Source organism: Canis aureus, chromosome 1 (genome assembly GCF_053574225.1).
Source record: "Canis aureus isolate CA01 chromosome 1, VMU_Caureus_v.1.0, whole genome shotgun sequence".
Lineage (NCBI taxonomy): Eukaryota > Metazoa > Chordata > Mammalia > Carnivora > Canidae > Canis > Canis aureus.
Window position 1 is genome coordinate 108,759,764 of NC_135611.1, and position 27,666 is coordinate 108,787,429.

Genomic DNA, 27,666 nt, shown 5'->3' on the forward strand with positions numbered 1-27,666 from the left:
GGGGAGAGAATAGTCAATGTAGTCTTGCAATGAATTTTCTTCTTTTTTAAAAAAAATTTTTAAAGTCTTTATTTCAATTCCATTTAGTTAACATGTACTGTATTATTAGTTTCAGGGGTAGAATTTAGTGATTCATCAGTTGCATGTAATACCTAGTGCTCATTACATTAAGTGCAATGAATTTCCTACCCTCTGTTTAACTTACTAATTTATTTATTAATGATTTAACAAGTATCTACAAATGCTCCACCCAAATCTACAGTTTCCCAGAAAGAGATAGCAGGTTGCAGTTCCTTCCAAGGGCCCCTGGGCTAAGAATCTGACCTCCGCCTGTGAGACTCACCACTCAGTCACCAAGGCTTCCTTCACCATACATTCTGGTCCCTCACCTTATCTCATTCCAGAGAGCACAAAGAGCAGCCCTGGGGGTTAACTGTGGGCTCCTTTATTGGTGGTTATGCCACATATTCCCTCTGTTCTTCACAAAGGACCAAGTGATTAAGCAAAATGGCAGACAAGGTACTTCTAAAAGCAATTAAACTTGAAAGACTTGATGAAAATGATGAAGCAGGTTCTAGACTTAGTATGTCCGTCTTCCTCTGAAGATGTTTCTCCTCCCCTTGAAAATAGAATCAAAAGCCAGTATTCAGGTAATAGGTATGCAGTGACTCAAGATGTAATGTGGTTACAAAGTTCTATATTGGTTTTCAAGTCTGAGTCCTAAGGGAGGCAGCTGAGCCAAGGGCAGTTGGATACCCCTGCCCTTCACCTGGCTCATGGGGGTGGGAAGCCACTGAACCATGACCACTGTAATCTCGCTGTAATAGGCTTGGTGGAATAGAGATTTGCAGAAGATAGTTGTGCACTGGTGGACATAAATCAGAGGCAGAACACTAAAAATGTTCTTAATTCTAGCCATAGCCTGGGGATGACTTGTGGGTATTTTGGTTTTGGTTTTCTTTAGAGAGAGAGAGCATGCTCTTGTGTGAGATCATGACCTGAGATCATGACGTCAAGGGACGTTTAACCAACTGAGCTAGCTATCCAAGCACACCAGCTTGTGGGTGTTTTTTAATATCCACCTTGTTGAGATGGTACCCAGAGCCCCACAGCCCTATTGATGTCTCGTCTGTTCCAGGAAGATGATTTTCATGACTAATCCAAAATTCAGGAAAAGTCACTAATTTTGGTGTCACCCATAAGCCATATGCATTGTTAAGGGCAAACATTGCTAGAAACTCCAAAGTTGTCCGCACATCTGATGAAAGGGCTTCTGTTTGTGTTTAAATCCCAGAACCACTGAGTGATTAGGTCAGTAGACCCATGCAGGGAGTCTGGAGAGCTTCCACAGGCCTTAGAATACTAAAGCCAGAGGAAAGGACTAGAAGGGAGAATGAAGTTTGTCCTGTGGAGATAGCTGAGGACTTATTTGTGGAGGTGGGGGAGGGACCCTCATGATGAGGAGCAGAAGGGAACCCTACCTTTTTGTCCACTGGCTACTCAGTGACAGGGATAGTAGATCAATAACTTGGCACCATGGCCTCCGGGGACCAGACAAGTCCTGGTAATCTCCTTTCAAGCTCATTTTTTCTTCTCACACTCCAGTTTGAGAAATTCCATTTTCCTATCTTGCACACTCAAGGCCTCCTGGACCTAAACCTTGGCATGATACCTTTCTGGGTCTGAAAGAGTCCACCTCCTTCTCATTTGGGAAGCTGTCCCAGTCTCCCCCCACCCACCAACCTCCGCTTCACCTCATCTCTGGGACATGGAGCTCACCTTGCTGGGAATCTCAGCTAATCATGCTGGAAGGAACAGACGTCGCTTTCACACAGTATTGCCCTGGGTGTGTTATGCATCTCACCTTTGCATCAGCAATACACCCAGGTGTGGTCCCGGTCGTAGTTGTAAGAGGTTGCACACCACGTAAGGTTCTCTTTTGTTCCTTTGCCGATACAGTTATAATAATTCTTGTTTTTATAGCTGAATGGGAAGTGGCAGGGAAAGCCAGGAACCAAGGAGGAAATTCCTAGGAAGAAGAAGGGGATAGGATAGTAGTTACCCCTGTGTCTTTACACTGTGGTGAAGGCTTAGGCTTCAGAGCCCATCCTAAAATCAAAATTGGGTCCACATTGCCTGTGGGAGTTTTGTTTGGGCTTGCTCAGAAGTTCCCATTAGAGGAGAGAAATGCTGACCTAATCCTAAATGTCAGATTTTCTTCCTGGGGAAGCTAAATTAATTCCACTAATAGTAGAAGAAGGACTATGGGCTGTGTGAAAGCACAAGGGGTCCTGGCGGTGGGAGAAAGAAGGACATTATGTCACCAAGGGAACCAGGGAGTGGAGTGGGAAGCACTGAGAGGACATATTACAGGGAGTCTTATCCACAGATCCTGGATGCGTGAATTCACCACTTGCTAAAATTTATTCGGAACCTGAGTCAGTACTGGTGGGGTTTTTGTGGTCATATGTGGACACACAGAGCCCATGTTCCTAACTGAAGCCCAGCAAGGCTGCATGCACCCTGCCTTCGCTGTGCAGCTTTCCTGCTGTAGACAAGTATTTAAAATGCCTAAGTGTAGTGCTGAAGAGCTGTCCAGAGTCCCTGAAGTGCAGGCAGGCTGGGATGTGCCCTATGGGGAAATATTATATTTACAGAAAAATGTTCTGTTTTCCTTCCTTGAGGGCTTCTTTCTTATCATCCACCAAATCTACGTTTGTTCTCCTTTGTTAACAAAATTATCCAAAACATGCAATAGGGGCAAAAGATTTCCACGTGACCTTTTCATGTCCTTCTAGAGCATTGTCTAAACAGTCCCTAAGGGTCACCTGATTGTCTAGCTCAGGGCCCTGAGATTTGGATTTCATATAATTTTTGTCACAAAATATGATTCTTCTTTGGACTTTTTAAAATCAGGATCCCTGGGTGGCGCAGTGGTTTAGCGCCTGCCTTTGGCCCAGGGCGCGATCCTGGAGACCCGGGATCGAATCCCACGTCAGGCTCCCGGTACATGGAGCCTGCTTCTCCCTCTGCCTGTGTCTCTGCCTCTCTCTCTCTCTCTCTCTCTCTCTCTCACTGTGTGCCTATCATAAATAAATTAAAAAAAAAATTTAAAATCACTGAGTGGGGCACTTGATGAGATGAGCACTGGGTGATATGCTATATGTGGCAAATTGAACTCCAATAAAAAAAAAACAATTCTTAGATTGGGGTCCAAAAGAAGTGGTCCAGGCGTGGCCCATAGGCAGGATGTGGTTTGCAGACCCCTACTCTAGGGAAATAGAACTTGGTCTGACTTACTATCTGCTGTTGGCTGGAACAAGTTCCCCAACTCTGAAACTTGTAGAAAACTGGTACATCATAACTAATTTTTGTTCAATAGAAATGCCAATAATTTCTGTCTGGTAGACAAGATAACAACAACAAAGGTTTGGGCAGCCCCAGTGGCACAGCGGTTTGGCGCTGCCTGCAGCCCAGGGTGTGGTCCTGGAGACCTGGGATCGAGTCCCATGTCGGGCTCCCTGCATGGAGCCTGCTTCTCTCTCTGCCTCTCTCTCTCTCTCTCTCTCTCTCTCTGTGGGTCTCTATGAATAAATAAAATCTTTAAAAACAACAACAACAACAAAGATTTGATTGCCCTTTAAATGTTAACAGATTTTGTGGCTAATTTAATAATCTTGCTTGTACTCAACATTCTTCTCTTCACTGACTTTGTGTATTTCTTATAATTTCCCCTGAATTGGCTTCACTATCCTTCTAGTTACCTTATTAATAGATTTTTTTTTCTTTAAGTAAGCTCCATGCCCACCCAGTATGGGGGCAGTGCGGTGCTTGATCTCACGACCCTAAGATTAAGACCTGAGATGAGATCAAGAGTTGGATGCTTAACTGAATGAGCCACCCAGGCACCCCAGATTTTTTTAAACCTTAGTATGTGCTTACTCTGTGTTTGTACAAGCAAGTGTTAGGTGTTTCACATTTTGAAAATCTTGTATTGACCTCTTTCTTTTGGATCTCAAGCAGCCCATATTTTGCCCATCACACTGTTGCATTGTTTATGTTATTTGCTCATCAGATCCATGAGGGCAGGACTCTGCCTTACTCATCACCATATGCCCACTGCCCAACACAGTGTCTGGCACACAGTAGGGCTGGATTAGGTGTTTGCTGAGTAAATGAATGAAGGAATCCATCCATGTCCACCCAGTCCTCTTCCCCAGATTACTAGTATCAGCACAGAGGCTCCACTTCCCATCCTCATCCATGTTCTCTGTGGTTGGGCACCAGAGCTTGTTGTTTTCATCCTCCATGCATTCAAAGATCGTGCTATTTCTGAAGATGGAGGGGAAGATGCAGGGCTTGCTGAAAGAATTTCCCCCATACTCTGAAAATAATTATGGAAAGGTCACAAGGACAAGAAGAGACAACAAAAAGAGCTTCCATTTATCACACATGAACTAGGCACCATAACACTGAATGTGCCCAATCAAGTTCCTTGTGATGCTATTAAGTCCGCTTTGCATATAAGTGAGAACCCAAATCATTCATGACCACACGGTTTACGGTCTCCCTGAACAAAGGCTTTTGTGTTCCACAGGCTTTATCAATAGAGTTATCGTGAGATTTAAGGATAAGGTTGATAGTGTTAAGGACCCAAGTGATGGACGTCTAGTGGAAAGATAAAATCAAGGTTTTATATGGGATTAAGATTTTTTCAGTGCTAAGGGAAGAACATAATTAAGACTTTGTATGGGAATAAGTATGCCCATGGATAGGTGCCTTGCTTGAATCTTCATCTCGAGGGAAGCAACAGTACTTAGTGAGGAAGCATGGGCATTAGAGCCATATGAACTTGACTTAATTTTACTGGGACCATTTTCTGAATAGAGAAAAAAAAAGCATCTCATAGAACTTCCATGGAAAGATTCAATGAGAGATTATATATAGAGGTCCTGGATTATAGTCTAATACAGAGAGAGCTCTAGAATGAATGAAGGTCATTAAGAAGTGAAGAGTATGCATAGAATTAAGATGAAATGTACGTAGGGTCTAGCACTGGGTGAATCTGCTTATTGGCAACTGCAATACTTGAAAGCCAGTGTCGGGACTACACCCCATGGTTTTGGTTCTTGGGACAACCAGATTTTTGGTGCTGATGTTGGAGACTCAGGGGAACATGGCTCCAGGTCATTCCTGCCTCCTGTAGTTATCCTAATGTACTCTTTAAGAAGACACTTCATTTCTAGAAGTATTCCTCCCATTGCTCTGCTCAACCCTGTGTCACCATGATCACCTCAGGAGATGTGTTGCTGTCCTCCCCACTCCCCACCAAATACTCCATCCCTGCTCCAGTGCCTCACCATTGGTTTCACAGTATTTCCACTGCTGATTCTCATCAAAGCTGGAGGTGACTGAGCACCACAGCCTTCTGAGGAAGCTGCCCTCCGTGATGCAGCTGTTATGGGACTTTCCTCGAAAGATGAAGGGGAAGATGCATCGTGGGTAATCTGTATGGAAAGGAGCCCATGAGTGGTTTGACTTTCTCCAGCCATTGATGGGACAGTCATTTAATCATTCATCCATCCATCCATCCATCCATCCATTAGCCACCAAAGTACAGAACAAGTATCAAGTCTTGTGAAGAGATTTTATTCATTCATTTCATCAAGTATTTCATAAAGAAAGCCTCCTCCTGTACTTTTAACCTCAAAGCTTCCCCAACAGAGTCCCCAATCTCAACTCTGGCACCCCACCTGCTGAACAAACAAACATACTTCACCATGTCTTAAAAACGAATTTCTTAGGGTCAGCAAAAGACCTGTAGGAATAGGTCACAACAAAGAATTTTGATGGTTTATGATCAACAGATGAAGTCAAGACCTTGACATAAAAGGAATGTTGCCATTACTGAAAAAAATGTCAAATATCAGAGAAGTCAAATACAGTAAAATTATCATCTAGGTGCTTGTGCCTTCTTGCAACTTTCATAGATGGATTGAATTTCCCACCACAAATGTTAATACAGCAAATATAATTTCAGACATTATGTTTACAGTGGGTGGATTTATTTTAAGTGAGAAAATCAGGGTCATTTGGAGATGATGAAGGGGCTTAATAGACGAAGGGACAAGGGAAGGCTTCCTTGAGCAGGTTGTATTTGAGAAGAGGCTCTCACAATGTGGAGAAGCCAGCCATGCAAAAATTGGGGGGAACTGAAGTACAGGCAGAGAGAATAATAGTGTGAAGACTTCAAATATAGGAAGGAGTTCAGAACATTCAAGAAACATGACAACCAGTGTAGCTGGAGCTCAGCTGTCAAGGAAGAGAATGGGAGATGATGAGGACAGAAAGGGCAAGGTCCTGTAGAGCTTTGCAGACCAAGGTGAGAGGATCTTCCCCTCCTTCTTTTGCTTTCTCTTCCTCCCCCTCGTCCTTCTTCCCTTTCTCCTTCCTATTGAGTAGTAGGAGTTCTTTTGGATATTTCAGATATTAACCCCTTATCAGATATATGATTTGCAAATATTTTCTCCCATTCCATGGTTGCCTTTTCATTTTATTGATGGTTTCTTTTGCTATACAGCAGCTTTGTAGTTTGATGTAGTTCCACTTGTTTATTTTTGCTTTTGTTGCCTTTGATTTTGGGGTCAGATAAAAAAAAATCATTGCCAAGCCTGCTTATGGTTTCACATTTTATTTTCAAGTCTTCAATCATTTCAAGTTGACTTTGTGTACAGCGTAAAATATAGATTTTGTTTTATTCTTTTGCATGTGGCTGTCCAGTTTTTCCACCACTTATTGAAGACACTGTCCTTTCCCTCGTTGCATGTTCTTGGCTCCTTTGTCATAAATTAATTGACCATATATGCATGGACTTATTTCTGGGCTCTCAAGTCTGTTCCATTGATCCGTGTGTCCATTTTTATGCCAATACCATACTGTTTTTACTACTATAGCTTTGCAATATAGTCTGAAATCAGGAAATGTGGTGCCTCCTCCTTTGCATTGGCTTCTCTGGGGGTCAGGATATTTTTCTAAGTGTGCAGGTGAGCCACAGAGGTATTCAGGTCCCACTTGAGCAGGGGAGTAGCATTGCCTGACTTCACATTCCAAAAAGACTTCTTTGACTGAGGTGTGGGGAATTGGCTGGAGGAAGGTGGCGGGGGGGGGTTTGGTTTGAGGAGACCTGTTAGCAAATTTTGGCAAGCAGAGGTGATGATGATTCAGAGAAGGATGGAGGCAATGAAGCAGCTTCTTTCCAGAAGCTAAAACTAGGATCTATTTTGACAGCAAAATTAAGTCTGGTTTATGGATTACACATGGGATGGGAGGTAAGGGATTAGGGATGATTCTGTTTTTCTGATTTACACAGCGGTGGCACCTTGTCCTTATTTGAAGAAACCTACAAATGAGCAGGAAAGCCTCTGCACAGAGTATATATTTCTAGTGATATGAATATCATAAGCTAAGATGTCTAGTGATTGCCATGGAAACCTGTTTCGGATTCCACTATTCCACTTATGAGGTGAAGCATCCTGCAAGGCATTACTTGGGAATGCCCCTGGAAAACCACTTCCCCACCACTGTGGGGCAAGGCTAAGATGTTAAAGCTGTTCACAGGTAGTGAGTAACCCACCAGTATGGGCCCAAAGAACATTACTTGCCTCAAGAGCCAGAGCTGAGAGAGGAGATGCAAAAGGCAAACCTTCATCTGTACAAGAGCCTTCGTTGATATGGCTGAAAGAGGTTTAATTAAATGCAGGTTGTTGAATATCTTGGCCTTGACTGTATCTAGTATATGACTTTTGGCAAAGTTTTGTCCCCTTTTGTATATCTTATGCTTGTTCTGGGACCTCTTTTCCAGAATTATTTTTATTATTTTTATTATTTTATTTTATTATTATTTTTTTTTTAGATTTTATTTATTTGTTCATGAGAGACACACACAGAGAGAGGCAGAGACAGGCAGAGGGAGAAGCAGGCTCCATGCGGGGAGCCTGAGTGGGACTCAATCCCTGGTCTCCAGGATCAGGCCCTGGGCTGAAGGCAGCACTAAACTGCTGAGCCACCTGGGCTGTCCCCCACCCAAGAGTTTTTAAAAAATCTGTTTCTAATTTTCAGATTCAGTTTCAACCAGTTGATCTTGATTTGCATCTTTTGAACTAGAGGAATATTTTCAACCAGGGGTAGCATTGCTTCCAGGTTTGGTTTCATTTTTTCAATGGAACAGGGCTTCTTTGTAGTCATTTTTGGCTCTTATAATCAAAGAGATTTTGCTTGGAGGTACAAGCCTCTGGCCACTTTTTAATATCTTTTAGGTGAGTTATGATCATGCATGCTTATTGCTTTATTATCAATTTGTCTCATTTTATTTCTGTCTTATATTGCAGTTATGGAATTATGTTGATTTATCTTGAAATTATGAATTTAGGATAGGTAATGTTCTTTATACATTTTATTTCAGGATAGAAAAAGGAATGTTTTATTTACTATCAAAGGGAGCATTTGATCTAAGAGAGTCAAGAGCAGTGGTATGAGGGAGAAGTAAATCCTGCATATTCAAAAGCCAGCTACTACTAGGAACAATTAAAATGTCCAACAATAAAATATTAGTTAAAACAAACAAAACGCCTTTTATCCTGTGCACAAAAGATCAAAATCATACAATTACAAAGATGTCTTGGGTTTTGAGAATAAAGTAAACAGAGTCTTTCAAATCTCCTCTCTATTATACTTTGTTTCTGCCTTTCCTTATTAATTTAAAAAATCAAAAAAGAGACAAAGAATACAGTGGTTCAGAGAGCACCATTTTCAACACTATCATTGTTAACATTATTACCCTGTAATAGCATCCAGTGTTTTGCCTTCCGGGAGGATTTTTTTTCTAAAGATTTTATTTATTTATTCACGAGAGACACACACAGAGAGAGAGAGAGAGAGGAGAGAGAGAGAGAGAGAGAGAGAGAGGCGGAGACACAGACAGAGAGCAAAGCAGGCTCCATGCAGGGAGCCGGACGTAGGACTCGATTCCCTGTCTCCAGGATCACACCCTGGGCTGAAGGCGGCGCTAAACCACTGAGCCACCCGGGCTGCCCCGGGAGCATTTTTTATGCACACACACGTATATCATAACTCATCTTCAAAAATATGATTATATTATACAAATCCACATGTTCTTTTTTGCAATCCATCATTTGAAGAGGACTGCTGAGGGGACAGTGTGGCGCCACTCACCGTCTGCCATGCAGAATTTCCACTGCCCATTATAAACAGCTCTGGTTGCACACCAAGGAGAGAAGCTATTGGTTTTGATGCAAGAGAAGTAAGAAGACCCCTTGTAGACGAAGGGAAATACACATGAATCTTTCTGATCTAGAAGACAGAGAGACAAAATATTGTGACAGGGCTTTGTCACAATGAGTGTGCCAAGGATGAGTCTTGGTTTTATTCCCTGGGGGGGTTTGAAGGCAACACGTGGAGCTTTAGCATCCAAATTTCTCATGACATATAAGGGCATGTCCAGTTTATACTGACACCAAAGTACAGGGAAGGAGTCTCATAAACCATAAAAACAACCAGGATGAAGTTTTCCTCCAGACCATCGGAGTACCATCAATGTTACACAAAATGCATTTGGTAAAGGTCACAAGATCACATTAGGTAATGGAAGAGACACACAGTCAAATAATTCTGAAAAATGATTTTGTTTTTCAATGCTCTTTTCAATCTTTCTGATTACACAAGAGAGAAAGCTTCACTTTAATGCTAGTATTTCTCTACCATGTCTCTAATTCTTAATAATCTCCCTTTTTAACAACAAACAACAACAACCAAAAAAAGAGGGCACAATTCAGGCTCAAAGGCTTTTTGGGACAATAGCATCTAGTAGAATATAATAATGGGATTTTGTTTTCATAGTATTTATTTTTGTTTGCAATTTCTATTTATGGCAAGGAGTAGCATTTTTACAGATTACAGAGCTGATGTTAACTATTCTTTAAAATAGGATGTTAAAAAAAATAGGATGTTAAAGTGAAGAAAAGTGATCACGTTTAAAGAAGAAGGCTAAGTAAATGATAGTGCTGGTGGTATGAAGATGTGGCAAATATTGAGGGCGTGGTACCTGGATGAGTAAAATTGGAAAAATGCAACCCTTGGCCTTTGTATTCCTCGGTAAGAAGACAGGGACTTTGTCTTTGACACAGTGCATCCTCAGAAACTAGAATAGTGACTCGCTCATAGTAGATGCTTAAGAAAGAATTGAAAGAATGAAGAAATAATTTCAGAAAATACCACATAAAAAAAGCTAAATGAGTTTCTTTAATGAAGAATTCATCAGAAGGGTCAATACTCAAATGAGAATTGAATTAGCAAGAGGTGTTTGGAGTATATTGAATAATCCTTCCTCCTCACTCCCTGATACCTCTGGAGACTAATGGTCCCTGAAACACATCTTATGAAATTCTCTTCTAGCTCAAATTTTTCACATCATGCAGAAGGAAGTAAGGAACCATGTAAGATAAAGCATCATTTCAACTTAATACTTTTTTTCTTTTTTAGCAGAACTAGAATGAGAACTAGAATTTTTTATCTACTGGTTGAGGATCACAGCTTTTCTCTCTGCCTTCATCCTGTCATTCCCTCTTTTCCTCCCTTCCTTCCTCCCTCAAAGATATAATGAAGGCTTACTATGACTAAGACATTCTGATAGGTTATTTATGTGCATGCATATACGTGTGGTCCTCATGGTCCAAACCTAGGCAAAGCTTCCATGGATTCACTAAACCTATCTTCTTTTTCTTTCTGGGCTCCTAGCTAGAACCCATTTTTTGGCCTCTTTTATAGTTAGGTGGGACCACATGACTCTTTACAACTCATGGAATGTGGGTGGAAATGATGTCCACCATTTCCTTGCTCAGAAAAGTCCCAAGCAAACCTCTATGCTCCTTTCTTCCTCTGCCAGCTGGACACAGCAGTGGTTCTCGATGGAGAAGGGGACATTAGATAATGTTTGGGGACATTTTGGTTGTTACAGCTAGGAGAGGAGGGAGCTAGTACCTGTACCACTGGTATCTACTGGGCAGAGGCCAGAGATGTTTCTAAACATCTTACCACACACAGATTCCAGAACAAAGTCATCTGACCTCAAATGTCAATAGTGCCCAGGTTGAGAAAGTTAGGTAAAAGGACCCTGCAGAGAACAATGAAGCCCTAGTGGATGTTGGAGCCACAATACAGAAGCGTCCTATATCTCTGAATCACAATGAAAGAGGCATCCCACCAAACAGCCACACTGAAGTGCTAGATGAGTTTGACAAGAACTCTGTTGAATTGAACCACTGACATTTGCGGATAGTTAATCTGTTACCAATACAGACGAATAAGACATCCTCTCTATCTTCAGTCTGGCAGCCCCGTCTCTTCTGGATCAGATTCTTACCCTGTATGATCTGACAGAGGCCATCATAAGGGTGAGTGAGGGATGTGCTAAGAGAGGGTGGAAAAGGCAGACCTCCATTTTTGAGCTTCGCCAATGGGTTGATGAAAGTAGAGGTCCTTAGGTCACAGTGCATTGTCCACCTCTAGGTCTCAGAACTTTTAAATCTTGGTTTTGTAAAGTTGAGACCAGTTAATATCTGGAAAGTGCTTAGAAGAGGACCTGGGACATGACTGCTACACCATCATTACCATCACAGTCATCATTGTCATCAGTGATTCTCAGTCATGGACACCACCAGTATGTATGATGCTGGTGGTGAGGGGAGGGCAGGCAGATGCCCCCGGGACACAGGATTAAGATTATCCTTGGGAGTTGTTAGTAAGGATCAACACATAATAGATACTATTAGCCATCTGCAAAGTAATTCAGCAGATGGTCTAATCTTCTTAAATGAGTTAAAATCCTCCATAATCTGGGCCCTGCTGAACCTCTCTGTTCTCACTGCCTGATTAACATTTCCTCGACCTTCCTCCACGTTCTTTCTTGTCTTTGGCATTTGGCTCATGCCCTTCATCCTGCTCTTTTCTTTATTCCTAGCTTTATTCCCTGTTACTCATCTATATAACTTGGTTCAATGTGGATCAACACTCTTCTCCACTCTCTTGGGCTCCCTGCTCAGCCTGCTTCTCCCTCTCCCTCTGCCCCTCCCTGCTGCTCCCTTTCCCTCTGCTCCTTCCCCTGCTTATGTTCTCTTGCTTGTTTGCTCACTCTCTCAAATAAATAAATAAAATATTTTTTTAAAAAAGAATATAGTTACCTGTTTATGTATCTATCACTCTCATTTGCTGTAAGCTCTCTGAGTATAAGGCATGAATTTCATTTATTGCTAGCTATGTTTCTGGCCCATTGCACCCTGCCTGGCATTTGGGAATCATTTGATAAATGTGTATGGGATAAATTAGTTCATAAATATGTGCAGAGAAGACTTAGGGATGCCAAGTTTCGCCACCGGAATATGGGTGTGGTCTCAGGAAGGTATGACCAGAATGAGACAATAACTGGGAAAGCTGGCATTGTTCCCTGTCTAAATAAACTATGAGTTTTTAGCCTTTGGGGGACTTCTCTATTCTTATGAGAAGCTAGACCTTCTCTCTAGGAAAATACTCATACCTCCCTGTGGCAGAGACTGCTGTGTGTTCAAAACCAGCTTCATCTTCCTTCCTACTGCTAAAAACTACATTTCCCAGACTCCCTTGTATTAAGTATCCTGTGAGTTCTGGCCAGTGGAAATGGGAGAAAGTGACAGAAATCACTTCCTGGCCAAACAAACCTCTCCTCCAAGATCATCAGACTCTGGATCCTTGTCTATCAGCTTCAAGCATAGAATCCACAGGGCATCCTGAAGCCCTAGGGGATGGTGAAGACCCACGGTGGAAGGTGATGGATCCCTGCTGACCAGATGCACCCTCATTGGACTTTATAGAAATAAAATGCTTTGTGTTAAGCTGCTGAAAGTTTGTAATTTGTCTGTTTCAATATCTATTCTCAATACTCTGATAAATACACACCTTCTTTTATACTAATCCAGGGCTTCGTGAACTCATGCTTTCCCAGTGAACTCAGGTTAGGAATCTCTGGAATAAAGAATGTTATCAGTGAAAAAGGACTTTGTGGAATAAAAGGGCATGAAAACAGGAATGTTTCTTGAGGGTTTATCAGGCAGAAAAGGAGTTTAGTTGTAGAGAATAGTTTCAACATAGCTTGAATGAACTACATATAATCAAGGTCTCTCTTTGTTCTGCTTCTGTGCTTACCATAAGATCTTTGGGTGGTTGATTTAGATTTCTAGATATATGAAGAGTATAGCCTCACACCCACTAGAATGGCTACTTTAAAAAAAAAAGCAGAAAACAACAAGTGTTGGCAAAGATGTAGAGAAATTGGAACTCTTGCACTGTTGATGGAATACAAAATGGTGCGGCTGCTTTGGAAAATAGTATGGCAGTTCCTCAAAAAATTAAACATAAAATTACCATATGACTCAACAATTCCCCCTCTGGGTATATCTCTACAAGAATTGAAAGTGGATTCTCAAAGAAGTATTTGTTACACCCTATGTTTATAGCAACATTATTCACAATAACCAAAAGGTAGAAACAATCTAAGTCCATCAGTGGATGAATGGATAAACAAAATGTGGTTTGTACATGTGTGTATCACACACACAGTGGAATATTATTCAGCCCTAAAGGGGAAATCTGACAGCTGCTACAACATGGATGAATCTTGAGGACATTATGCTAAGTGACATAAGCCCGTCAGAAAAAGACAAGTACTGTTTGGTTCCACTTTCATGAGGTATCTAGAGCAGTCAAATTCATAGATACAGAAAGCAGAATGATGGTTGTCAGGGATTGGAGGGAGGGAGAAATCCAAGTTGTTTAATGGGTACAGAGTTCTTTTAGTTTTGCAAGCTGGAAAGAGTGCTGGCTATTGGTTATACAACAACATGAATGTGCTTCTACTGAATTGTACACTTCAAAATGGTTAAGATGGTACATTTTATCTTCTGGGCATTTTACCACAATCTAAGAAAAATTGTGGAGGGTCTAAGTTGGAGTCTGATGACACAATCCGTTGGAATCATAGAGGCCTCCCTCCTTTTTTTGAGAGAGAGAGAGAGAGAGAGATTGAGCACGTGAGTGGTGGGAGAGGGGCAAAGAGAGAGGGGGAGAATGGCTCAGAGCCCAACTTGGGGCTCGATCTCATGGACCTGAGTCAAAATCCAGAGTCAGATGTGTAACTGACTGAGCCACCCAGACACCCCTAGAGCTCCCCTTTTAATGAACATAACTGCACATCCCTACCATGTTCCTGAGCATCATGAAAGGTGCTTGTGTCAATTACAGCAGCCACCTGCTTATCCATGGTCTGACTTTCCATGTTTTCAGCTATCCGTAGTCAAGACAGTCCAAAATCAGATGATTCTCTATCTCCTCCCTACTTGAATCCAGGAATCTTTACTTTGGCCCTTTCATTCTTTCTGGCTTCCAAATCCTCCCCAAAATTTTCCAGTATACTCACTTCCACTTGTCTCATAGAAGTAGAGGAGGAAAGTTGTCCATCCCAACAGATAACTGGACCATGGGTTCATCTCAACTGGCCTCTTATTTCTGCATTGAAGGAGGACAAAAACATTTTTTAAAAGATTTTATTTATTTATTTATTTATTTATTTATTTATTTATTTATTTAAGAAAGAGTGTGTGTGTACACACAAGCACGAAGGAGGGGCAGAAGGAGAGGGAGAAACAGACTCCCTGCTGAGCAGGGAACCTGATTTGCGGCTCTACCCCAGTACCCCAAGATCATGACCTGAGCTAAAGGCAGATGCTCAACTGTCACCCAATGCCCCAGGAAGACAAAAATTTTGCTCCTGTGGGTCCCTTCTTTCACTAACTCCCAGGTTTGGTGTCATGCATGCTGCTTTACTTTCTATCCCCAGAGGGCAGTGAAGAATAATTTACTCTTACAGGGAAGAAAAAATACATACACTGTCATTATGGAGTGGACAGTGTAACGGGAAGGAGAGATGTAGGAATTTGTTGAGCACTTACTGCATTTCAGGCTACACATTCAACACACATTATGCTACTTGGTTCTCACAAATGAAATGATAGCTATTTTAATCGCATTTCACAGATGAGGAAGCTGAGGTTCAGAGAAGCTAAGTGATCTGAGTTGATTACACAACGAGAAAATGACAGAATTCTAACCCACATAAGTGGCTCCAAGGGCTCTACTCATCATGGGGATCTTAAGCATAGCCTTAAACCCTCCTCATGGATATCACCCATCTCTGGCTGGATATTAAAGTACTTTAATAGGGCAGCCCGGGTGGCTCGGCGGTTTAGCACTGCCTTTGGCCCAGGGTGTGATCCTGGAGAACCGGGATCGAGTCCCACATCGGGCTTCCTGCATGGAGCCTGCTTCTCTCTCTGCCTGTGTCTCTGCCTCTCCCCCCCGCCTCATGAATAAATAAATAAAATCTTTAAAAATAAAAAATAAAGTACTTTAATAATCAGCATTTACCATCCTCACTAGCCATAATTTCTACTAGCTCTATTTGCCTCTGTACCATTTCCTTAATGACACATAGATGTGCCATTCTCTGTAGAAACAACCCAGGATTGGAATTGGTGGTCTGGTTTTGTCTTGAGGCTCAGCTACTATCACCACTTCTATTGCTGGCTATGTTTTTGAGCACCTACCATATGCCACTTTCTAACAACCTGATGAGCAGGCATGATCAGCTATGTTTTACAGAAGATTGAGACCAAGATTTGGGAGATTAAGTAACTTATCCAAGCACCGCAGGTGGTAAGTGACAGATCTCGGGTTCAACTGCAGTCCTGTCTACATCAGTGTCAGAGTCCTCAAACTCCATAAACCACTTCCCCTCCATGGGCCTGTGTTCCCTCACCTGCAGAGTGTAGGTTAATAACTCCTGCCTCTGGAGGAGGCCATCAGGGTCCAGGCAGCTCCTGCTGTGAAAGTGTCTTTCCATTGTAAATTGTTACTTGTGTTTATGATTAATTAAAGCAAAGATCAGGGTAGCTCAGAGGAGACATCAGATGGCACCAATTCTTAGCAACAAATCTAGATGGTGGATTGGGGTAAAAAATATCCCAAGGCCATTGATTCAGGTCTTCAAACAGGTAGGTGACGCCATTGAGCACTTGGGTCTGAGAACACATCCTTTTACTTGGCTTTCCTGCTACCTATTGGAGCATTTTCTGATTTTTTTTTTTTGTGTTATTTTTAACCACAGCACCATGCCCCAAACTTACTTTGCCTGAGTGATGTCTCATTCACAGCCTACCTGCTCATGACTAACTCTCACTGGTGGTTCAGACACTGTAGTTGGATGATGTACCTTTGATTGTGGAGGATTAGCAGGTCCTGGTTGAAATCCTAACTCTACCATTTACCACCTGGGTAACCTTTGGAAATTGCTTAAATTCTCCAAGCCTTAGTTTTATCATCTAAAAAAATGGGGATACTGGGACGCCTGGGTGGCTGTCAGTTAAGCATCTGCCTTTGGCTCAGATCACGAACACTAGGGTCCCTGGATTGAGCCCCATGTCAGGCTCCTGGCTCAGGGGGAAGTCTACCCCTTTCCCTGCTCCTGCTTTCTCACTGTCTCTCTCAAATAAATAAATAAAATATTTTTTAAAAATGGGGTTACTAATCTTACCTATCATTTAGGGTTGTTAATGGTGATTAAATGAGATCAGTAAAAAATAGCAGGTAATACTCATTGAGTGTTATACACTATTCTAAATTCATTATGATCTTGGTAGTAACCCAAAGCAGGGGCACTAGTATTACTTCCATTGCATATTTGGGGAAGTTGAGGCCCAGAAAGCTAAAGTATCTTGCTTAGGATCACAAACCTCATAAGTGATGGGGGTCCTACCTGAACTCTGACAACCTAATTCCAAAAACTGGGATCTTAGCTGCTGTGTGACACTGTCTTCAGGCTTATCATGGGATCTAATATGTGCTAAGCACCCCAAAAATGGCAGCCAAAATCACTGTTCGTACCAGACCTCTCCAGGCAAACTTTACTTCTGAGTGTCAAGGTTGTATTTTCAACTGCCTTCCCAGTATAGCCATCTATACTTGAGATGCCCCTCAAATGCCTCCGATTCCAAGATTCAGCTCCTGATATAAAACCCCAAATACACACACACACACACACACACACACACACACCACGACTTGATTTAATTGTACTATGTTCTCTATGGTCTGAATGTTTGTGACTCCCCCAAGTTCATATGTTGGAATACCAACTCCCAAAGTTTTGGCAGTAGAAGGTAGGAGTGATGAGGTCATGAGGGTGAAGCCTCATGAGTGGGATTAATACTCTTATAAAAGATCCCCCTTGGGGCACCTAGGTGGTTCAGTGGTTGAACATCTGCCTTTGGCTTAGGTAGTGATCCAGGGGCCCTGGGCCCGAGTCCCGCATTTGGCTCGCCACAGGGAACCTGCTTCTCCCTCCCAAGAGTAAAGCTTTCTCCTCCCTCATGTCCCATCAGTCATCAAATCCCATGGCTTCTACTTCCTGAATGGCTCTTAAACTCAGCATCTTCTGTCTCTCCTGCTCCTGCAAAGTCAGGCTTTCCTCTTCCCTCTCCCAAATGGTTGTCATTCCCTCATGGATCCTGGACTCTAGGCTCTTCCCTGTCCTGTCTGTAGGGCTGCTGATGGGGCCTCCCTTGGGGCTTGCTTTTTTTCTTTTTTTTCTTTTTTTAAGATTTTATTTATTTATTTGATATAGAAAACCAGAGAGCACAAATGGGGGGAGCAGCAGAGGGAGCAGGAGAAGCATGCTCCCTGCCAAGCAGTGTGCCCAACTCAGGTCTCAATCCTGGGACCCTGGGACCATGACCTGAGCCAAAGGCAGACACTTAATGACTGAGCCACCCTTGATGCTTGCTTTTAAGTATTCATTCAGGAACAGATATTTACTGATATTTACTGAACCTGTGATATGTGGGCTGCAGGGCTAAGGGATGAGAGACAGCAGCGTGTGAGACAGGCCCGGCCCCTGCCTTCCTGGGGTTGGCCATCTTCAAAGGAGCCAGACTAGAAGGGAATAAACCAGAGACAAGCATATAACTCTTGCTCATGATCATGGCAAAGATGAAGGACAGAGGCTTCAGTAAGGAATAACTGGGGCAAGGTGACTTCTGGTTAGGAGGCCAAGGGAGGCTCTTCCGAGAAAATGACATAGAAACAGACCTGCAGGAAGAGTGGGATATAGACATGAGGGGAGTCAGGGTCATGGGGGCTCAGCTGGGCAGAAGAGGCAGAATGTGAGAAAGAGTTAGGTATATTTAAAGAACAACTGAACCTGATGTGTCTGGGGCTGGAGCAGGGAGGAGTGAGGCCTGAGAGATGTTTGGTGAGGTGGATGGGGCTAGACCCTGCAGAGCCTTCTTTAGATTCTAAATGAAAATGGAAGCCACTGGAGAGATTAAAGAGGGGGCAAGGGGCATCCATCAATTCACAATTCTCCATCACTTCTATAATACAACCCACCGTCCATACCTAGCCTTCCCCTAAAAGCTCATTCCTTATCGCTCTTGTTCTCCCTTGATCCACCCCATTTACACCAGGCCTTTCACTGCTTCCAGCACAGACCAAGCTTCCTTACACCTCAGGGCCTTTGCGCTTTCTCTTTTCTCCACCTGGATGCTTCCCCCCAGGTATCTGCATGACTTGCTTCTTTGTACCATAAAGGATGTTGTACAAATACAAGGAGTTGATACGGACTGACGCTCTGGAATGTTAACGAGCCTACTTGGATCAAGACATGGATATTAATAGAAAATATTTGGAGGTGGTTCAAGACAATGATTGAACTGTAAAGTGATCTTTAAGATCCAGATCTTTAAGAGCCAGACACCCACGTCTGGAACATTCAGGTTAGGACCTAGTTATTCCTTGCGCACTGGCACATTCAAATGCTGTGGAGGACCCTTTGTTCTGGGCCATGGGGTAGTTGGAGCTGGCATCTTGCCATTGTCACCATATTATTAGCTGGTGGGATCTCTGAGAAGTGAGAATGAGCAACTAAGGGCAACTATGAGATTCTCCATTTAAATTTTTTTACCACGGCTGTGTATGACTTTCACAATTAAAAACAATAATTTTGCATATGCAATCCATATGTATATATAATGTGTAAATATTACAGATGTGTTTGTATACACATATTCACACATTCATCCATCTTTCCTTCCATCCTTTCATCCATCCATCCATCCCTCTTTCCATCCATCATCCATCCATCCATTCTTCTACCATTCATTTTTTTATTCATCTATCTAATAAGTATTCCAGAAGGCTACCATCTATATAGAACTGTGGCAACTACCAAGAGGAACTGAACGTGATTTCTGACCTCAACAGAAATGAGACATGGGCACCAATATCTATCACCCAACATGGAACAGCCACACCAGGTAGTATAAAGGTGCTGAGAGTGTCACCAGGAGGCAGCCTAACCCACCGCCTCAGCTTGCTCATTCTCTTGAGTCAAAAATGTTACAGTGGAGCCATGAGAAGACAATGACACCCAACCAACCAGGATTCAAAGACCCCCTCTCCCATTTATCTATTGGGTGACCTTAGGAAGATCATTTGACTTCTCTGATCTCTGGTTTTCAAGTTCTCATCTGTGGAGATTACAATCCAACTATGGAAGCTATTGTGGGAATTATAGGAGCTCATGGGCGTAAAATCATGGGACTTTTAGTGTGGCTTCAAAATACTGAGTCCTTCTGCTCCTTGGCAGCAGATGATGATTCCATGTGTGAAACAAAACCTCAGTGTGAGACCCCGTCACACACACACATGCACACGCACACGCACATGCACACATATGCATACACACATGCACCTCTTCTATTATGCATTCAGGCAGCCTTTGGAGGGAGCAGTGTCAAAACTTCAGGAAGATGTTTGAATCTCCGCTTTCTCCTTCATGAAACAGGGAGAGTGAGCCTTACCTTAGAGGGATAGTGCAAAGATTCATGTGACCATGTAGATAGTAGTTGACTACCAGGAACTTAATGGGCAATTTGTCCAGGCTAGTTCTCTTTTCTTCCATCTCTTTTCCCCAAACTTGGGGTACAGGTAGCCTTCCGTAGCTTTACATAGCTCAGACAGTCTGGCTTCACCCACCCCTTCGAGTTTCTTAACAGAGAAGGGAATCTGCCCCCACGCCCCCCTTCCCCACTTTCTCTGGCCTTCCTTTCCCAGAGCTCCAGAGCACTGTCCAGCATGGCGGCCACCAGCCACTTGTGGGCTCTTGAGCACTTTAAATGTGGCGAGTTTTCATTGCCCCATGTTGTAAGCATAAAAAACTTACTGGGCTCTGAAGAAGTATGAAAAGGAAAAGAATATAAATATCTCATTAAATTTTTTGGTGTTGATCAGACATTAAATGATAATATTTGGGATATCATGGTTCAACAAAATATATTGTTATCTTACTTTTAAAAAAATGTGGCTACTGCAAAACTTACAGTGATATTTATAGCTCATGTTATTCTTCCTCCAGAGGACAGGGCTGCTCTAAACCCTCCTTGCTGTGGGGGCCCCCAAGTCCCACTTCTCACACCCCTCCCGAGTTTCTAGGTTGAGGTGTACCTTTGAGAGAGTCCTTCTTGGCCCTAGCTGTCTCCGTGAGCCCTCTTAAGGTTCTGCTCCCCAGATCTCTGGATTATTTGGGGACAGGCCCGACCGCTTTGGCCCCAACCTGTCTGTAGGAAGACACTGCAGCTTCCCAAAGGAAGGTTTTCTGTAAGTGGTTATAATCATGGCAGTTTGGATGGGATAGCCCCATGATTAATGATGCCCCAAGATGAGTTTATGCATATCCATGAGGCCCATAAAATTCAATCATGTGTATGTTAATGGGATCTTGCAGAGGCTGGGGTCATGAACAGAATATTAATGAACAGAGGAGAAAGTGCTCCTGGATATGCAGCTACAAGGAAGTGGACAGATTTTAGGTGAATAATGCAAGAGCAAGAGCCCTAGAATTTTCAAGTGAGAAGGGAAGTATGGGAGAATCGAAACCAGCAGCTCTCTGAAACATATTATCTCATTTTTTCTCATTTTAAAATTCCATTCTACCATTCTGAAAATTTTGTAAGTCTACTGCCCTGCCTTAGTATCTTTTAGGATTGACACCATAGAGATCTACCAAATATTACCGTTGATCACAGGTAGGACCTGTTGGTTTTAAGGATGAGGAAAAGGAGGCACAAATGTGCTCGGGGACTTGCCAAAACCATACAGCAAATAGGTGGGGAAAGTGGGACTTGGAGCAGCTGAGTCTGGAGTCTCATTTTATTGTCACTTTGGTGCCAGGTTCTCATTTCACAGGTTTGGGGGTTTTCCAAATAAGAGGTTTATGGTCTTCATTTTCTGACATGGCAGCCTTCTTTCCATATCTTAGTTCCTGTCTCGGTCTCTGCCTTTCCTTCTTTCTCTGTATTGTGGAAATCCACTCTCTCTCAGCCTCTCCTGTACCAGCTTTCTCCCCCCTCTCCCTTTTGCTCTCTTCCCTGTCTCCTTTTCCCTCCTCGTTATCTCTCTCAGTCTCTGGTTTGCTCTGCCAATCTCTGTGTGTCATTCTGACTTGAATGTCTCACTCTATATATACATACATTTATTTTTTTTTAAGATTTATTTATTTATTCATGAGGGAGAGAGAGAGGGGCAGAGACACAGGCAGAGGGAGAAGCAGGCTCTTTGCAGGTGCCTGATGCGGGACTTGATCCAGGATCCTAGGATCACGCCCTGAGCTGAAGGCAGCCGCCCAACTGCTGAGCCACCCAGGCATCCCATATGCATACATTTATATGCATGTATATGTACATGTGTGTGTTCCCTCCCTCTTTCTTTTTCTTAGTCCATCAGCTTGCCTCTGTTTCACTCTCAACTACTCCTTATTTGAATATAGGAATATAAGGGGCATCTGGGTGGCTCAGTTGGTTAAGTGTCTGTCTTCGGCTCAGGTCATGATATCAGGGTCCTGGGATCAAGTACTATATCAGGCTCCCTGCTCAGCAAGGAGTCTGCTTCTCCCTCTCCCTCTGCTGCTTCCCCTCCTTGTGCTCTCGCTCTCTCAAACAAATAAATAAAATCTTCAAAATAATAAAATAAAATAGGAATGTATATTGGAATCACTGGAAAGCTTTTAAGAATAAAGACTCCCAGCCTCCAGACTAGACCTACTGGCATTTGTAATTTTTTTAAAAACAGCTTTATTGAGGTATAATTGGACATGTTTACTGTCTGATTATGAGTTTGGAGATATGCATATACCTGTGAAACCACCACCACAATCAAAGTAATAACATGTCTATCACCTCCAAAAGCTCCCTCTGGTCCCTTTGTGTCTGTTTTGTTTGCAAGAACATTCAACATGAGATCTCCCCTCTTAACAAACTTTAAGTGCACAATACAGCATTATTAGCTATAGGCACTCTGTTCTACAGCACATCTCCAGAGCATATTCATCTTGCATTGCTGAAACTTTATACACATTGAACAACAACTTTAGAGGCCTCATCTTTTCATTGGAACAACTGGTCTCCAGGGAGCCCTAAGCCTTCTTGGGGCATCTTCCAACACCACTTTCTCACACACAACACAAAGCGAGTTGCAATCCTCTTTGCTAGGACCCCAACAGGGCTCTCTATTTCAAAACACCTTTTCTTTTTTTAAAGATTGTATTTATTTATGAGAGAGAGAGAGAAGCAGGCTCCATGCAGGGAGCCCGATGTGGGACTCGATCCCAGGTCTCCAGCTCACCTTCTGGGCCGGAGGTGGCACTAAACTGCTGAGCTACCTGGGCTGCCCTCAAAACACCTTTTCTGATACCACCCACTCTTGCTTAGAGTGGTACCTTCATGAGGACAAGGCTGGCTCTCTTTTCCTCAAGCTTCCCATATACCGAGAGATGACACAGCTTGACACTAGGAATGATGTGCTTGACACTCTGGTAGAGGCAACAGTGGATGCCACTGGCACATCTAAGGCAAGACAGAGAATAAGTGGGGCCCAGGGGAGGTGGAGGCAGAGAGCCTTCCCTGAAAAGTTTCCCATGCCCTTCTGTAGTGAAGAATTTTCCTAAATCCCTCCGCTTGTGAGGTACAGAGGAAAAGACAGTGGACTGGCACTTAGCCAGCTGTTCATCCACTATAACTCGTATAATTCCCCCCACAAGTCCTGTTAGGCAGATGCTATTATCACTGTCTTAGAGAAGAGGAAATGAGGGACCGGTCTCACACAGCTAGTAGCAGACAGAGCTGTGAGCCTGGAAGCCCGACTTCAGTTCCAGGAGTGAGAGCACGGATGCGCTGAGGTTCAAGGTGAGGGCAGGGGGTAAGTGCTTGCACTGTCTAGGACTGACTTGACATTAATACCTAGCATACTCAAGGAATTCATGCAAATTGCAAGAAAAAGGCAAAGAACCGAGTAGAAGCACAGGCAAAGGAAATGAATAGGACATAAATGCTGAGTGGTTTACTGTAGCAAGAGAAGAAATGCTCAGTTGCATTAGTGTTCAGATGAATGCAAATTTAAATAGAAGTGAGGAATCATCTGGTATAGGTTAGACCTAAAGTTGGATTTTGATCTTGTTGTTTGGCTAAAATCTGTTTCAATTCTGACCTTGGCCTTTGGCCAGCCAGTCCAGTTGCCTCAACAGGTATCTTTCCTGGAAATCTCTGAATGCTTATTTGATCAATGACTTTTTTTTTCTTTTCATTTTTCCAAAGACGTACAGATGGCCAACTTGATCAACGATGTTTGTGATCATGTTGGCTGTTTTCATTGTTAATATGCAAAGCATGCATTTTAATTTGCAAAACATTGGTAATGTTAACAAGGCATGGTTTCAGATTCATTTTTAATGTTAATATTTACCTTTAAATATGAGTATGCATTCTAGACATATTCTAGACATCTTATGTACTTTATATGTAGAAATTATGTCAGTGAGACAATATGTCAATTTGTTATGCAAAAGCAAAACACGACCCTACTCAATGTTATTGTTAAAAAATAGCTTTCAGGGGTAGCCCCGGTGGCGCAGCGGTTTAGCGCCGCCTGCAGCCCAGGGCGTGATCCTGGAGACCCTGGATCAAGTCCCATGTCAGGCTCTGTGCATGGAGCCTGCTTCTCCCTCTGCCTGTGTCTCTGCCTCTCTCTCTCTCTCTGTCTCTATGAATAAATAAATAAAATATTTTAAAAAATAGCTTTCAGAAAGCCACTAATTTTATGTAAAAATTAGTTATTAAAAACTTTCAAACAGGCATAGAGAATAAAAAAATTATTGATATGAAGATTAAGAAAGTTAATTTTTGGGCAGCCCCGGTGGCTTAGCGGTTTAGCGCTGCCTGCAGCCCAGGGTGTGATCCTGGAGACCCTGGATCGAGTCCCGCATCGGGCTCCCTGCATGAAGCCTGCTTCTCCCTCTGCCTGTGTCTCTGCCTCTCTCTCTCTCCTCTCTGTGTATTCTCATGAATAAATAAAAAAATCTTTAAAAAAAAAAAAGGAAACTTAATTTTCAGAAGAACATTATACTCCTTTAGGGTACAATATTGGGATGATTTAAAGTATCATAAATAAAGCAGAATAGTAGAGATTAAGTGTTTATGTGTATCTACATCTAATAATTGCTTGGTATTCCACATTCATACTCTTAAACAAAATCTTTAAGAGTCACATTTCTTCCCTGAAGACCACCTGTCATCCAAAAAATCCTGTTTCAGAAGGCTTCCAATAGTACAAGCATAAATTAAAAGCAAAATGATAATTTTGCCACTCCTATTGTTAACTGTGTAAAACAATCTTTCTTTCTAAATATAATAAAAACATTAATTTTTAAAAATGAGATACCCTAATACATTTTGTTCTCACCAATCAAATCTCAAAACACTGGTTTTACAAAACATTTTTAAAAAACATTCTTTCAGGTCTATGGAAGCTAAGAATTTATTTTATTTTATTTTTAAGATTGTATTTATTTATTCATGAGAGACACACAGAGAAAGGCAGAGACATAGGCAGAGGGAGACTCAATCTTAGGACCCTGGGATCATGACCTGAACCAAAGGCAGACGCTTTCACCACTGAGCCACCTAGGTACCCTCTAAGCTAAGAACTTACACAAGTCTTTAAATTATTGCTGTACATGGCCAATAAATTTTGGTAGTTGAAGATTTTTGAGATTTGCTCAAGCAAATCCTAGTTAACAATGTTCTAGAAAATACAGGATTCAGAAGGGCCTGGACGGCTCAGTCAAAAGAGTGTGCAGGGATCCCTGGGTGGCGCAGCGGTTTGGCGCCTGCCTTTGGCCCAGGGCGCGATCCTGGAGATCCGGGATCGAATCCCACGTCGGGCTCCCGGTGCATGGAGCCTGCTTCTCCCTCTGCCTATGCCTCTGCCTCTCTCTCTCTCTGTGTGACTATAATAAAAAAAAAAAAAAAGTGTGCAACTCTTAATCTCAGGGTTATGAGTTTAAGTCCTACGTTGGGTGTAGAGATTTATTAAATTAATTAATTAATTAAATTAAAACTTCAGAAAATATGTGATTAAAAAAGTTTTCCCTGAATTATATTCAGGCTGTGCAAAAGTTTAGTGAGACTACGAGAGTGTGTCGATTCTTAGCCCATTCACCAATGCTCCGACATATAGAAATCACAGAAATTAAAATTTGCCAACAAGATGTGCTCATGAGAAACTGTCTCCTTCATTCATTAAGTGATTCTTGGATCTCACATGGGTAATAACAAAACAAATGTGACTGAGTAAATATTTGGAGTGGGAGGTTTGGTGACGTGACTTGCAGTTATGATTGACACGGAACAGAGATGAAGGCAAACACAAGTAGTTTAGGATTTGCAAGTACGTGACATCTTAATATCTGTGGTTTTGTATTCATAAAGTGCTAACCCTCAGAACAAATGATAGTGAGCCAAGACCAACTATCTTATGTTGCAGAACATATTCCAGAACTGCCTTACCACGTGTCGGTGAAAGATGTTCAAACAAGAAGGGGAAGTGGCTACTGCTTGTTCACATGCTATCTGAACAACAAAGATAGTGAATACAGCATCTCCTGGCCCTCTGGATCATGAAGGGAAAACTGCCTACGACTGACACCATCTTGCAGACGATGGTCTGTGTACAGCAGAGGTAAAGACATGATGAAGCATTGTGCTCTGAGATTGGAAGTATTCCTTGGCGAGATATGTATGGTTTCAAGTCCTGGGAAGAGGAGAAAGTGGTTCACATGAAATGAATGCTGAGATGTTGATAAGAATCCCCAAATGCCAACTTCATTGTCCTGTGTGGACATCTATCAGTCCAAGATTTAGGGACAATCTTTCTTAAGTGACCATAGGAAGCAGTACATGAAGGCAAGAATGTTAGAGATAAGTAAAGACAGAGATCATTTCTAATTAGAATTGGAATTCAAAACTCTTGAGTAAGCTTTGGTTTCATTCAAAAATAAAATCTAGGGTGGCTAAAAATAAAATCTAGGCTCCTGGGTGGCTATGTCAGTTAAGTGTTCAACTCTTTCTTCTTTAAAGATTTTATTTATTTATTCATGAGAGACACAGAGAGAGGCAGAGACACAGGCAGAGGGAGAAGCAGGCTCCTTGCGGGGGAACCCAATGTGGGACTCGATCCCAGGACCCCAGGATCATGCCCTGAGCCAAAGACAGATGCTTGACCACTAGGCCACCAAGGTGCCTCAAATGTCCAAGTCTTGATCTCAGCTTAAGTCTTGATCCCAGGGTCATGAGTTCAAGTCCCATGCTGGATTCCACACTGGGCATGGAGCCTACTTAAAATAAGTAAATAAATAAAATATTTAGAAAAAATAAGAATAAAATATATTGTCCCAGAGCAGAAGTCCCACTGTTGAGAGCCTCCAATTTGATGGGTGTTGACATTTTGATGGTTGTAATTTGGGGCCAAGGCTTTCCTTATCGTTTGTTCCAAAGGAAATTCTCATCTTACTAATAATATGGAGACATGATAGACATACTTTTAACTTAAAGTATATCAGTGAAGACTACAAGAGACTTCAGAATTCAGTCTTACTTCTCAGAGTTGTGAGATGTAGGGAACCATAATGTGACATTGCTTATTCCTCAGAACTGCAAAGCCACCTGCAGCCCACTGGGTGGATTGCCATGTGTCTCTGGAGAGCAGAGGCCCAAACCAGAGATCCACAGAGCCTGCACATGGATGCTTGTATCTGGAAGCAAATCTGCATCTCCAACCAGCCTCCCTGGACTTTCAAAGACCCAAAAGCACCAAGACATAGATAAACCTATACTCTCATGGATCCTTGATGATCGTGGAAACAAACTGAAATTCCTTTCTGTGACTTACCTAATCCTTGCATAGTTCTTTTTCTGCATTTCTTCTGATGTGAGGCAGGTGGTCTAGCTTTGGGGCAGAGAGAGGAAAGGAGGAGAAGGGAAGGAGAGGACGTGGAGGACAAGGGTAGAGGGAGGAGGGATAGAAAAAACAGGGGAAGGATAAGGGAGTGAAAAGGAGAAGTAGCATTACAAGAAGGAAGGGGAGGAGAGAAGGAGGAGTCTAGGGGAAAAGGAGAGGGAG

The 27,666-nt window shown here is 42.4% G+C and overlaps 1 protein-coding gene across 8 annotated transcripts; it reads right to left on the bottom strand.

The window, feature by feature from the left end:
- Window positions 1-54: 54 nt before the first annotated feature.
- ELSPBP1 (epididymal sperm binding protein 1) lies at window positions 55-27,609 on the bottom strand. 8 transcript variants are annotated; one of them, XR_013351477.1, is made up of 8 exons: window positions 27,436-27,604; window positions 14,522-14,610; window positions 13,006-13,071; window positions 9,232-9,369; window positions 5,361-5,507; window positions 4,226-4,384; window positions 1,780-2,029; window positions 55-619 (listed from the first exon to the last, which is right to left on the bottom strand). XR_013351477.1 is itself a non-coding variant. In XM_077846835.1 (8 exons), exons 1-7 carry the CDS (start codon window positions 27,462-27,464, stop codon window positions 1,872-1,874), a joined length of 786 nt encoding a protein of 261 aa, XP_077702961.1. In that variant the 5' UTR covers window positions 27,465-27,601; the 3' UTR covers window positions 55-619; window positions 1,865-1,871. The 8 variants fall into 8 exon arrangements, 7 of the variants coding, with proteins under 7 accessions (XP_077702961.1, XP_077702966.1, XP_077702989.1 ...); XM_077846835.1 differs by having other exon boundaries at window positions 1,865-2,029; window positions 27,436-27,601; XM_077846840.1 differs by lacking the exon at window positions 27,436-27,604 and adding an exon at window positions 20,662-20,839 and having other exon boundaries at window positions 1,865-2,029.
- Between the last annotated feature and the right edge of the window lie 57 nt (window positions 27,610-27,666).

Coding starts and splice junctions, on each gene's coding strand:
- ELSPBP1 (XM_077846835.1), bottom strand. CDS start 27,464: ATGCAGAAAAAGAACTATGCAAGGATTAG. Junction 13,072..14,521: donor CTTCTATGAGACAAGTGGAA/GTGAGTATACTG, acceptor TCTTTATTCCAG/AGATTCCTAACCTGAGTTCA. Junction 4,385..5,360: donor GAAATACTGTGAAACCAATG/GTGAGGCACTGG, acceptor AATTATTTTCAG/AGTATGGGGGAAATTCTTTC.